General features: G+C 48.4%; 2 protein-coding genes and 1 non-coding gene across 3 annotated transcripts; 2 read left to right on the top strand and 1 right to left on the bottom strand.

The window, feature by feature from the left end:
• Positions 1-875: 875 nt before the first annotated feature.
• ilf2 (interleukin enhancer binding factor 2) lies at positions 876-9080 on the bottom strand. Its single transcript, XM_066721287.1, has 15 exons — positions 8964-9080; positions 8239-8298; positions 7982-8024; positions 7743-7847; positions 7538-7615; positions 5239-5341; positions 4994-5059; positions 4005-4121; positions 3813-3891; positions 3560-3647; positions 2768-2829; positions 2529-2643; positions 2321-2411; positions 2028-2208; positions 876-1168 (listed from the first exon to the last, which is right to left on the bottom strand). Exons 1-14 carry the CDS (start codon positions 8966-8968, stop codon positions 2057-2059), a joined length of 1164 nt encoding a protein of 387 aa, XP_066577384.1. The 5' UTR covers positions 8969-9080; the 3' UTR covers positions 876-1168; positions 2028-2056.
• Positions 9081-9289: 209 nt separating this feature from the next.
• Positions 9290-9361, top strand: trnam-cau (transfer RNA methionine (anticodon CAU)). Its single transcript has one exon. It is a non-coding gene; the product is annotated as a tRNA-Met (tRNA).
• Positions 9362-10315: 954 nt separating this feature from the next.
• LOC136768146 (double-stranded RNA-specific adenosine deaminase) lies at positions 10316-12066 on the top strand. The gene is made up of 2 exons (XM_066722198.1): positions 10316-10388; positions 11174-12066. Exon 2 carries the CDS (start codon positions 11207-11209, stop codon positions 11864-11866), a length of 660 nt encoding a protein of 219 aa, XP_066578295.1. The 5' UTR covers positions 10316-10388; positions 11174-11206; the 3' UTR covers positions 11867-12066.
• Positions 12067-12247: the final 181 nt, after the last annotated feature.

The raw sequence follows: 12247 nt of genomic DNA, 5'->3' as shown, positions 1-12247 counted from the left end.
CCGGAGAACTCCCAGGAGACACCGCGCAGTCGCGAAACCGGAGCTGCGCAGGCGCGTATTATAATGACTCCGATCCCACACTCTGCGGCAAAGGATGGTCGTGGGCTTGGCTGCAAAAATGCGCTGGGAGTTGTAGTTGCAACTTCATGTTTGTAGTACTACGTTAAAACACGGGCAGTGCTCGCACAGCCCAATGCAGTGCAGTACAATATGATATATAATGTTTTGCATTCTCAGTGCATTATAGCACACTATAGAGTTTCGTTTTTTTCCTGTGGTACTATTTTTTCTAATATACACATACACTAAATATATATTTATACACACACACACACCGAACAGGTTTATTTGAAGACCTAGTTGCCCCTCTAAACAAAGTCACAGGAACCCACGCTCTCTCTAGTGCAGCCCCGTTGGCATGAGGCTCTGGCCTTGACCGCCGGGCAGCGCTGCTCCACACACAGAGCCCCATCACTGCCGCCCACTGCTGGCTGCCCTCGCCGCTGGGTTTCCCGCTAATGCGATTGACAGGAAACAGAACAGACTGGAAAACAGGGACGCCGAGAACAAATGTGCCCGTTTATCTCTGGCGTTCCCACTGAGCCTGTCCAGAAGCCCCGGCATTAAATTATCCAGAAACCCCGCCACACCGACAGCAGTCTCTCTCACTGCTTGCATTCATTTGCCAAAAAACATTACAGACGCGCTGCGACCAGAAACACATTAGCCAGTGTGCGTGTGTGTGTCACAGGTCCCACCCCCGTCCAGCCTGGAAATGAGACAAATACCAATAATAATAAATAACTTAAAATGATTCACATCCCACAGGACTCTCCGAACCACGAAACAGTCGAAAGACACAGAACATTAAAACACACATTTCAACATTTTATTCTGGTCGGTAACAACTACAACAATAAAAAAAAAAAAAACCTGTAAAAACAAACAGTTTACAAAATAAAAATTAAAAAAAAGTGAGAATTCAGAGGAAGAGCGTGTGTGAAGGCGTCTGCTGGCGTTGACTCCCTGGCGCCGCGAGCGGAGCGGCCCTGTCTGGCCCAGAAGAGCTACGCACCCGTCCCAGGAGAGAGAGAAAACCCCCCCCCCCCAAAAAAAAAAAAAGATCTTCCTGGGAACTGCAGACGGGAGCGGACACGGTTATAACAGCCTGGGGAGAGAGAGAGAGGGGGTTAATACCTGTACAGTTAGTTATGATGGCAGGTGCTGCTGTGGTCCTCAGATGTAACAATAGCTCCCTGGCACTGCGGTAAAGATGCTTAAATGAGTCGAGCCAATAGAGCTCAGCCAACGGACTGGAGAGAGCGAGAGCACGAGTGGGGGGGCAGAGAGGACATGAACACTAGAAAGAGTCACCCTGCGGAGGTGAGGGGGCTGCCAGCTGGCTGCCCCAGTGGGGCTGGCACTCATCCATGCCACACTGGTGCCAACCCAGGAAATGCAATCCGTGTCTTTGCTCCCCCTCGCTCTCCGTCTCCCACTCTATCCATCTTCCCCTCTCTCTCTTGCACTCTGTCCATCTCCCCGTCTCTAGGTCTCTCTCCACGTCTCCCCCTCTTCCCCCGTCTCCTCCTCTCTCTCTCTCACTCTAGGTCACTCTCTCCGTCTCAACCTCTCTCAATCCCCCCCTCTCTAGGTCTCTCTCTCTACCTCCCTCTCTGTCTCCCCCCCTCTCTAGGTCTCGCTCCATCTCCCCCTCTCTCTTGCTCTCTCACTCTCTCTAGGTCTCTCTCTCTGTCTCTCGCTCAGAGAGATTGTTCACTGTACACACACACACACACACAGAGCTCAGTGCCAGCTGTTCTTTCTCTCTGTGTTGACTCTGTTCTGCTCTGCTAATTACTCAATCTAACTGGAAACCCTAATGGCACTGATTGCTTGATTTAAGGTTTTATTGGAACATGTTTCTTTTGTTTGTTTGTCTTTTGAATTCCCCTCCCTCCGGCACCAGAGCCAGGAAACTTGGAGCCCATCTCACGCAACGCTGCCGAGTCCCTGCCTGGACTGACCTCTCTCGGCAGACCCGAGGCAGCCAGGCTCACTCCTGCGTCTCCATGCTCTCCTCCTCCCCCTCTCCTCCCTCCTCCAGGGCCTCCTCCTCTCCCTCCTTCTTCTCGGGCGGCTTCTCGTAGGCCTTCTCCGACGGCGTGACGATCACCCCGTCCCACGTGGACATCTCTGAAGCCAGGTCTGCAGCGACAGGGCGGGGGGACAGAGATTTGAGCGCTGGTCTAGGCTGGGGTTGGGGCTTACGGTCTCCTCAATCCCCCCAGATATGGCAGTCCCCACCCCCTGTACTCACAGCTGGCGTCCCCCTCCAGGCCCAGGATCTTCCTGTAGCCCCCGTGGGAGAGGATGCGCACCAGCGTCTGCGCTGTGAAGCACACCATGTCCTGCAGGGGTCAGTCAAGCACAGGGCCACAATCATAAACAAATCGGAGTGCAGCGAGACGCTGCGACAGCCAGGGCCCCCGATCGACAGCAGGCTGCTCTCAACCCCACCACCTCACCTGCTGCTCCAGCGTCATCACAGTGTGGACCCTGAAGTTGCCGCTCTCGCAGGGGTCAGTGATGCCCACCGAGCCGGGCAGGAACAGCCCCGCCGCCAGCATCTGCAGACAGCGCCTGACAACACACATGGACAGTGAGTGAGCAAAGACAGACAGGATGACACACGTAGAGTGAGCACACACAGGGAGACACAGAATCAGCACAGAGACAGGAGGACACACACACACACATAACTCACCTGTACGCCACATTGAGAGACAGTGGCTGTCTGGAGGGGTTGTTCATGACAGCGGAGTGACCCTGAGAGAGAAGGAGAGAGAGAGGAAAATTAGAAACTGGCACAAATTAGTACTCTCCTAAGCCGCGACGAGTAGGAGGGCCGCTGCGGTGAGCCCGGAAGCCTAGGGCATGTGCCCGAGTGGTGCCGCCGCGGGTGCAGATCTTGGTGGTAATAGCAAATATTCAAACGAGAATCAGGGATGCATTAATCGATCAGTATCAACCAATATTGTCAAAAATTGGACAACTGCTTTAAAATGGCAATATTTTATACTGATGGTGCTGCTTTTCTTGCATCTAAATAAGTGTCCGATTTGCTCCACTCATGTGCCTTTAATGCATCCAGGGTTTACATACACTTGTACATATTCGTTGTATCCATTATTTTTCTATGCACTGAGCCTTTTTATGATGGTCTTTGTTATTTAAATACAATGGAAAAAACATTTGTTGTGGAAGAACGTTACAGAAACTAACACTAAAAGTTGATCCATCATTTTGTAGTTGTATAATTGAAGGTGCGTATTGAAAAGCATCATCAAAAGCAAGATTTTTTTTTTGACAGGGTACAAATGGTAAAATAAAATATCGGCAGTGGCACAGAATTTTTCAGATCAGTGCATCCCTGCTGGACTGGACTGTGTCTCTGCAGGACCAGGGCTGAGACCCTGCTGGGCTGGACTGTGTCTCTGCAGGACCAGGGCTGAGACCCTGCTGGACTGCTAAAAGAGAGGGTGGGTGGGCGTCTCACCAGCAGGTCGACAATCCAGGGCGTGAGGGGCTCGAATCCAGGGAAACGCACTCGCAGGTCCTTCAGCAGCCGGATCAAAACCTTCACCCTGAGGGAGGAGAGCCGGGTCAGGCAGACTGAGCAGGGTGGTCACCACACACACACATACACATGCCCCTGAAGGCATTAACAGATTTGAAAACATTCTCAGTGGAAATGTACAAGTCTACTGCAATAGTACTGTAGTAGTGCTGTAGTAGGACGGGAAACTCACGTGGACTGAGAGGCGTTCTCCTCAAACCAGCGCGCGTGACGGATGGCAGCCAGGGCGCTCTGCAGGACCTTGATATCCACTAAGAGGGAGAGAGAGGAGAGGCGTCTCACACACAAGGTACACAGAGTATACGCCCCTCCCTGGCCAGTCGCTCCCAGCGCGCCCACCCCCTGCCCCAGCACCCCGACTCACGGTGCAGCTCGGGGTCCAGCTTGCGCAGGTTGGGGGGCACCGTGGTGATGAGGATCTTCACTGTGGCGTCAGCAGAGCTGATCTCAAAGCCCGTCTCATTGGTCAGCATGGAGAGCACTGAGGGAGAGAGACGGACTTTAAAACCTTTGAAGGGCAGACTATTCAAATTCAGGAATTAATGAGTGACAGCGATGATCCGGTTGATTTTGATGTCGGAGGTCTACCGGCACTGACCAAGAATGCATTTGCTGCAAAGAATGATCTTATGTATGAGGATATTCAGGCACTAGACCGAACGTGTTTCACTAACAAGCGGGACAGTTACACAGCTCAAAAGACATCCACAGAGATGGCGTTCACGGATGCAATGATTGCACGATGTGTGTGGGGACATCACCAGTGAGAACAAACCATATCGCTCACATTAACCTGCACTCCATTGTATTTAACCCTGAGAGGACTAATTGGGTGGATGCACCCAAACTTCAATTACATCAATTACAAAGTATTCATTCACAGGGAAAGGATTTATTTTTAGCTGCGTAGCTGTGATTCAGAAAGGTGCGGTTTTGTTTACATTGCGTACTTCCTGGCTTGAGAAATCAAATGGTGGGCACGGACCAATGGAAAGGACATTACTATGATCTGCCATTAGCCTAGAGATTTGTTACCCAATCACAAACCGTGACTTTACGGATCTCGGACAGCTATCCCAGTATGCATATCTTTCGCCAAAGATTCCACCCGAGGGCTGTCAATGACAATACGCCACACTGACCTCTGACCTGGGTAAATAAATGGCAATATGGCGACGCCTTCAAGATTTACTTGACGGGAAAAGTTGACAAACTTCAACCACTGGGTTACGGGCGTTTTGTTGGCAATACCAGCACGATCAAAAGTAATCATTCGATCTGGGTAAGACATCTAGCACCTTGTTATTTGACTACAGGTGCCCTATGACCCCAGCTACAGTGACCGCGACTCACCTTCGGCAGGGTCCTGTGTGCGCAGGGTCTCCACCACCTTGTTCCCCAGTGCAGCCACCGCCTCCACTGAGAGAGAGAGAGAGAGATTCAGAAACTGCACTGCTGCAGTGTCATTGTCACCGTGACCTTCTAGCCCCATACACTCAGAAAGGAAATCACATCTCAGCCCTGACTGGACCAGAGCAGGCAGAACCCCCACCCCCTCTCTGGCCCCGTCGACTGGGCCAATGGTGGCCATCACTCACACGTGGGCAGGATCTTGAGGATGACCACCAGGTCAGCGACGTTGTGCCCCGTGGTCATGGTGCCCTTCTTGTAGGAGCCCACCTGACGCACCTCCTCGATTTGCTGGAGGGAGAGAGAAGAGACGGAGAGAAGGGTGGCGGGGTAAGCAGTCCGATAAATACTTAAAAAGATACACACCGATCGATAAATGCAGCTGTGAAGAGTGCCAGTGCTGACTGAAGACGCACTCTGGGCAGCACAGGCAATTATTTTACTGGCCCGGATAAAACTGTATGCGGACCAATGTTTCTCCCCCTCCCCCCAATTTAACAAACATCGGATCACCAAATTCTACTCATAGCAAAGGTCCCATCATACATAACTGGCATTTAAACTATTTGGCAACGATCTGTTTTACAAAGTATACAGTATAACCCAAAATTAAATTGCTGCTCATATTTACACACTTATCTGAATACGTAATTATAATAATGGAAATAAAACAGCACAACACTCCTTCCATGTCTTTAAAAACAATTCTTCCTCTAAATTGTTTATTGAAATGATAAATATGCTTTGTAGTGATGTGCAATCATAAAATACTGCTCACTTTCAAGACTTAAATGCTAACTTACTTTATTTAATGCGTTACTGTAGATCAACTGCTGTGTGTGGAGTTGCCTGTGCTTTAAACTGCACTAAAGGACATCACTGGGATTTGAACACATTCGGGGCTAAAACCCAGCTCCGTGATTTTGGTAGTCACCATGACCCCACTACACAGATGGGAACACAATAATGCCTCGGTTCCACTGGCTTAAGCGTCCGTGTCGTGCCATGCCGTGCCGGACGCATCCGTCCTCAGAGCTTTTTCTGTAAAACCAGGCCGCTGTGATCTGTCCCTCTGATGGAGGAGCAGCGACTGTGGGTTTGGTTTGCGTTTCGTTTTAAAAACAGAGACAGGAAACACTATGAGCGACACAGCCTGACGAGGAGAGGACTTTTGTGTCGGTTTTATTCTTTGTGCTTTACATGATTGAAGACAGCGTAATAAATACACGTTTCTGTTAAGAGATATTAGGAAGAGCTGAACGTGTAGAGACAACATTATATTCAGACAAGCACATTCCTATAAGAATACGTTTCCATGCGCAACAGTAATACTAAATAGCGAATATGTATTGATATTATCGTCATCATTTGTGCTAGTATATATGTATTTTAAACGCACAGCGTGACTCCCTTAACTTATTACTCTTTCTGCAAATTTGGAACTGCAAACAATACTTTTTGCCGTATTATTTATAATTTACTTAGCAGACGTCCTTAACCAGGGTAAGTTACAGTTGAAACAAAATACACACGTTTCACGATGAATTATACAGTAATAGCAGATACAATATAGCAGGTTATAATTGAACTAAAGTGTGTGCGTCTCAGTCATGGCATTTATGGACGCATTTATTAAACCAGTCCTTAATTTTTTAGAGGGAAACCCAGATCTGCTGTATTTATTTATTCATTAATTTAACTTGTAAATGGACACGTTAACTGAATCATGTTCGCCTTCCTACTGATTGTGTCTGCGGATTGTCCTGCACACCATTCACAAAACCACAGCCTGAAACACCGGCCAGCTGTTCATACATTATTAATAACATCGGCTCCTACCGATCTGATTATTATCCTTCAGTTTATTTTAACTAGTCACTGCATTGCACCGGTCCTGCGTTAATACACTCAGATATTAACTGTAAGCAGTCATTGTTTCTGTACGTGGATTTCACTCCATGCTGCTAATAAAACTAATTTCTTTGTGATCACACACGGCAATTGAGATTATATCTCAATATATATGTCTGTCCACAAGTCAAGCACAAATCTCGCTCCTGAAAGTGAATCATGTCCTCAGTGGGGACGGACGCTTACGGACACGTCCAGCACCAGATTGTTAACCTCCACAAAACACAGACACATCCGGACGCTTACTCAGTGGAAACACCCATTTAAGCCTCCGGGTCCGGACACGTCCGCCAGTGGAAACAGGGCATAATATATAGTGCTTCGGGCCTGTGGTTTCCTGTTGCTACAGACCAAAACTACGATCTCTACTGGCCCCAGGACTGCGGGCCATGGGGAATGTCGAACTCTGCGTCCTGGCCGTGTAAGTGATCGTTTGACCTGCTCCCCCCACCCCCTGGCACAGAGCTGCCAAACCAGGCCGCGCACAGAGTGCTGTCCTTTGGTACAGCGCAGCCGGCTAAAGACAACAGGGTCCATTCAAAGCACGACACGGATCAGACACGACCGCCGGCTCACCACTTCGAAGTTCCCAGGGGCCACGATGAGGTTGTCGATGACGTTGTTGATCTTAGTGACCAGCGAGAGGATGGAGGACTGGAGGAGGAGGAAAGAGAGGGGGATGAGCGAGAGAGTAACATGAAAGCGTCCACATCAGGAGCTCTCGAGGGGCTCAAACCAGGGAAACGAGACCTCGATTCCGACTGGAGGGCGAGTGGGGTACCTGCTCTGTGGGAGTGGGGCTGAGGTCCTGGTTCCTCTTCAGCAGACACTCACTGAACGCCGTCTCATCAGGGGCGGCCTTCACCCTGGGGAACGCCATCTCACACTGAGAAATGGAGAGAGAGAGAGAGAGAGAGAGAGAGAGAGAGAGACTTAATGTCACAGGGGGACAGAGAGAGAGGGAACTAACTCACCTCACTGAAGAAAGGGCAGTGAGGGGCGAGTGAGAGGGGTACTCACCACGTAGAAATCGAAGGGGATGTGTGGCACGAAGGGGCGATACCTGCAAGAGAGAGATGGACAGGTCAATCCACAGGAACAGAAAGACAGACCGCACTGCAGGACAGATAGACAGGTCAAACCAAAGGGATGAACATACAGACAGACACAGACCCCACACTGAGGGACGGATGGACAGGTAGACACCCAAAGAGACCCCACTGAAGGACAGAGACGGACGGACGGACACACAGAGACAGACACAGACGGATGCTCACCCCTGTGCCAGTCCTCCTCGGGACCCGAACCGGCCACCCCGGCCCCGCCCCCTATCGCCTCTGGAGAGAAAGAGAAAGAAAAAGAAAGATGAAGGAAAACAATGAATGACACACCGTCCAAATTAATATAAACACACACCAAGAGACGGGGCTAGCTTCCCATCCCACACGCCGACATCTGTCTCTTTCATCACCGGGGGGACTGTGTGTGGAGCCGCCGGGGCGGAACGATTGTGTCGCACCTTATATTGTCGTGTTTCTCCACAAAGGCTCCCAAACAAAAACAACAGTCCGTTAAATTAATATAAAATGCACTGGTGGCGAAGTTGCTTGCGCACCGCTGTTCTGGTAGCTTTGTTTGCACGCAAACAGGTAGGCCGCACACAGACCGGGCACTCGAGTCGGAGCCATTCATTCATCCTAATCGGGGCACATGAGCCCCCAGAGCTCCCTACGGCTCCTGCTCTTGCACGACAGCGTGGATTCCACACACAAACTGCCAATGCAACCGTGCGTGCGGCCTGGGTTTCAAAACGACGGTCCGACTATAACGCAGACCGCACACCCCCGACCCGGCAGGCGGACACTAGCTCACTCGAGTACCGGGGTCTCAACTAAGGCCTACTATGAGGGTAGGGGAAAGCCGGCTCTCACAAAACCCTTTTGAATATATATGCGTAAATAAGTTGTGCTGCATGTAATATATTGCGGTTGCATTACATTACCTCATTGCGTACGACGTTTTGATGCTTTAATAAAACCCCAAAGGATAAACTCGCCGCTTCCCTCACGCTGTCCGTACTGCACTGGTTTCGCTCAGGTGGAGACGGTAGAAGGATCGCTGGGCAGCCAATCACAGGCGCGCAAGCGTGTGGAGGCCTCGCAGGGATTGGCCAGCTGGAGAAGGAGGCGGGACTACAGACGGAGAGCGCAGATGGCGTTTGTAGTAATGCCCCTGTGACGTGTCTTGACTGAAAGACGCCGCTAGAAGGGGTGCACAAGTGACGTCAAAGAATCGTAAAATATGTCGTTTTGCGGGCTGATATGAATAAGCAGAGTGGCGCAGCGGAAGCGTGCTGGGCCCATAACCCAGAGGTCGATGGATCGAAACCATCCTCTGCTATTTTGTGTCAAATTCATATCTATATTCAAAGCAATCCGAGTGATTGTACATATTTATTATCATTGTTTGTTTTCCACTGGCCCATTTCAGGTAGAATGGCATTTAAAACGCATCTTAGTTTTACACTTTCATAATAAAGCGTTATTATTATTATATTGTCTTAGTGCCATCGCTGTTCTGTGGAATATATGTGGAATGTATCTATTTTTGTTTGATCCTATGTTAAATAAACAAGCAAGAAATATAACAATCTTAAGAGACATATTAACCAAAAAAATACGTTAACACATAAATAAATAAGTTCCTATGAAAATAGCAGGAGCACCAACAGGGGGCAATGTTAATATGGCAAGCTTTTCAATGAGAATCAATTATTAGAGATGAATGATCCCACACAGATGGCAATTTATTTGAGCGTAACAGGTTACAGGTAATAAGAAATTATTTATCTAGTTGCTTTATTAGGAACGCACATTAATAATGCCAATGTGGGAATAGGGTGTCATTTTAGAGTGTTGTTAGTGGGATCTTTTTCCTTCAAAAATAAGTTTATTACACCAAAGACATCAGGGATCAGCTTAATGAGATCCAGTTACACTATATGCTTGAAACCTTGATATTCAAGTGTAGACGTGACAACTGAATATCCCAGTTCACACTCACATCCAGCTTCTTATCCAACAATTGCTTTTCCTTCTCCATCTTCCACCATCTCTGTAATTCCAATGGGCTGCAAGCAAGATCAAACACAGTATATGTTCCAACAGCATAGACATCATATAGACGGCTAAATGATTAATATATATTTAGATGCAACATCTGCATAAGTCTGGGGTAAATGATATTGAGCACCAGCGCGTTTTGGCGTCATTGACATTGATGCAATTAAATAAAAACAGTAAACTAAAGCAATTAACTTCTTTCTTAACTGGTTTTTGCAGATGTGATATTCTGCGCTGCCAAGGCAACACGTAAATAACTTGCGATGGTTTGAGTTTGTCCGTTAGTGGAGCCGTGTGCATTGCAGGTAAACATACTCTACGTGTTTAGATACAATCAAATATATAGAATTAATTGTAATAATGTCTTAATTACTTCTGTTTGATTGTATGTATGTTCATTTAGGAGAGGTGTTCCCAAAACGCTCGGAGGTAGTTTGTTTTTATTAAAATTATAAACATACAAAATGTTGATATGTTTGTAACAATGTTTAAAGAGAGTATAGCGAGAGCTCATTATTACCTCCCCCCGGTAACTGACGGTATTACAGGAATATGTATACATATTCATTACATCAGGGGCTCCCAATGTCTGGTGATGGAGGGCCAATTTCCCGAGGTTGCATGGGATGGGGGGGGCGCAGCAGAAAATTAACTACCAATTTGATTTCCTATACATTTCTGTTAGGGGACATTTATTAACTTTAATGGTTGTTTTATTATTTTACCCCAAATTACAAAAACAGAAAATTGTCATTAAGTGTAAAAATATAGAAAAGCTTCAGAAAAGGGGTGGTTGAAGTTTGGCTTTGGGGGGCCGCAGCAAACATCCTCGAGGGCCACATTTGGCCCTCGGGCCGCACTTTGGGAACCCCTGCATTACATGAATACCAACATGTCTATATGTTAAATGCATTTGTTTTAAACGTGCTCTTTTTGATCATTCCTGTATACATTTCAAATTGTGAAACTGTGTAACAAGTATATGTATAAGTTTATGTGTTAAAGCTGTAGATACTATGTTGAGGAAATGAACGGTTAATTAACAATATCGTGCTTCATAAATAACTTGAGACGGTTGAACTTATGACAGGGAGAGAGAGAAGGAGAGGACAAGAGCGGAGACATGTCTGCTGGAGAGAGAGAGGTGGCGCTGAGAGGCGGAGGACGCAGTGGCAAGGGAGAGGGGTATCTGGCTGAACGAGTGTGCGCTTTCCTGCGGGAAAAGGAGCGAGAGAACAGGGCGGACAGAGAGAGAGCTGGGGAGTGGGCGGGCTGTTCTGCCCTCCAGATCGCTGCTGGGCTGGGCCTGCGCTACCCCAGGCAGGTGAACCCCACCCTGTACGCCCTGGAGAGGAGAGGCACCCTCTACAGGAGAGATGCAGTGCCACCCCTCTGGTCCCTCAGGCCCCCGAGAGCCCCACAGCACCGCAGGGGAGAGACGAGCCCAGGGCAGGGGTCCATTGTGACCCAGCAGGCGCAGCCGCCACTCTCTGCCCCCTCCCTGCTGGGCGCCCTCCCCGCCTTCCAGCTGGCTCAGGAGCTGGGGGTGCCCCTGTTTGCCAGCTTCCGCTGCGTGATCCTGCGCCAGGGTGCCCGCTGCGGGCCCCAGGAGGTGCTGTGTGTGCTAGGGGCCCTGGAGCCCGGAGCCACCATGTCTGCCGCCCAGGTTGCCAGGACCCTCCGGGTGCCCAAGCGGACGGCCAATCAGCTGCTGTACTGGCTGTTGCGGCAGGGGCGGGTCCGCATCGAGCCAGGGACGCCCCCCTGGTGGAGTCTCCTTTGAATAGTGTATTATTTTGTGTTATCTGTGTATATCAATATAATTATTGTTAAAATAAAACTGCATTACCATGGGGGCAGGAGGTACTTTTAATTTTGGGTTTAAGAAAAGTTCTTCATTTTTTACTATATTGTTTTTTGCTTCTATTATTTATTTATACATGTATTTTCAAACATGCAGTATTGCCCCATAAAATAAACAGTCTGTGCAGAACTGAACTGTTTATTGTGAGAGTTATTAACTGTGAGTGGGTGACACTGATACACTGAAATAAATGACTACATATCGGGCCATTTGTTTGTATATTTATTTATATATATTTTTAAATATATTTAAATAAATATATTTTAACATGCATTTCTACTTCTATGCTCCTTTTCTGCT

This window comes from Amia ocellicauda, chromosome 14 (genome assembly GCF_036373705.1).
Source record: "Amia ocellicauda isolate fAmiCal2 chromosome 14, fAmiCal2.hap1, whole genome shotgun sequence".
Classification (NCBI taxonomy): domain Eukaryota; kingdom Metazoa; phylum Chordata; class Actinopteri; order Amiiformes; family Amiidae; genus Amia; species Amia ocellicauda.
This window is presented reverse-complemented; position numbering and strand designations above follow the sequence as displayed.

What these genes read in the sequence shown, in the direction of transcription:
- ilf2 (XM_066721287.1), bottom strand. An exon ending in TCCCCTTCGATTTCTACGTG is followed by an intron (nt 7,848 to 7,981) that starts GTGAGTACCCCT and finishes TCCATTTCTCAG; the next exon opens with TGTGAGATGGCGTTCCCCAG. An exon ending in GCTGGACCCCGAGCTGCACC is followed by an intron (nt 3,892 to 4,004) that starts GTGAGTCGGGGT and finishes TCTCCCTCTTAG; the next exon opens with TGGATATCAAGGTCCTGCAG.
- LOC136768146 (XM_066722198.1), top strand. Translation starts at nt 11,207, where the DNA reads ATGTCTGCTGGAGAGAGAGAGGTGGCGCTGAGAGGCGGAGGACGCAGT.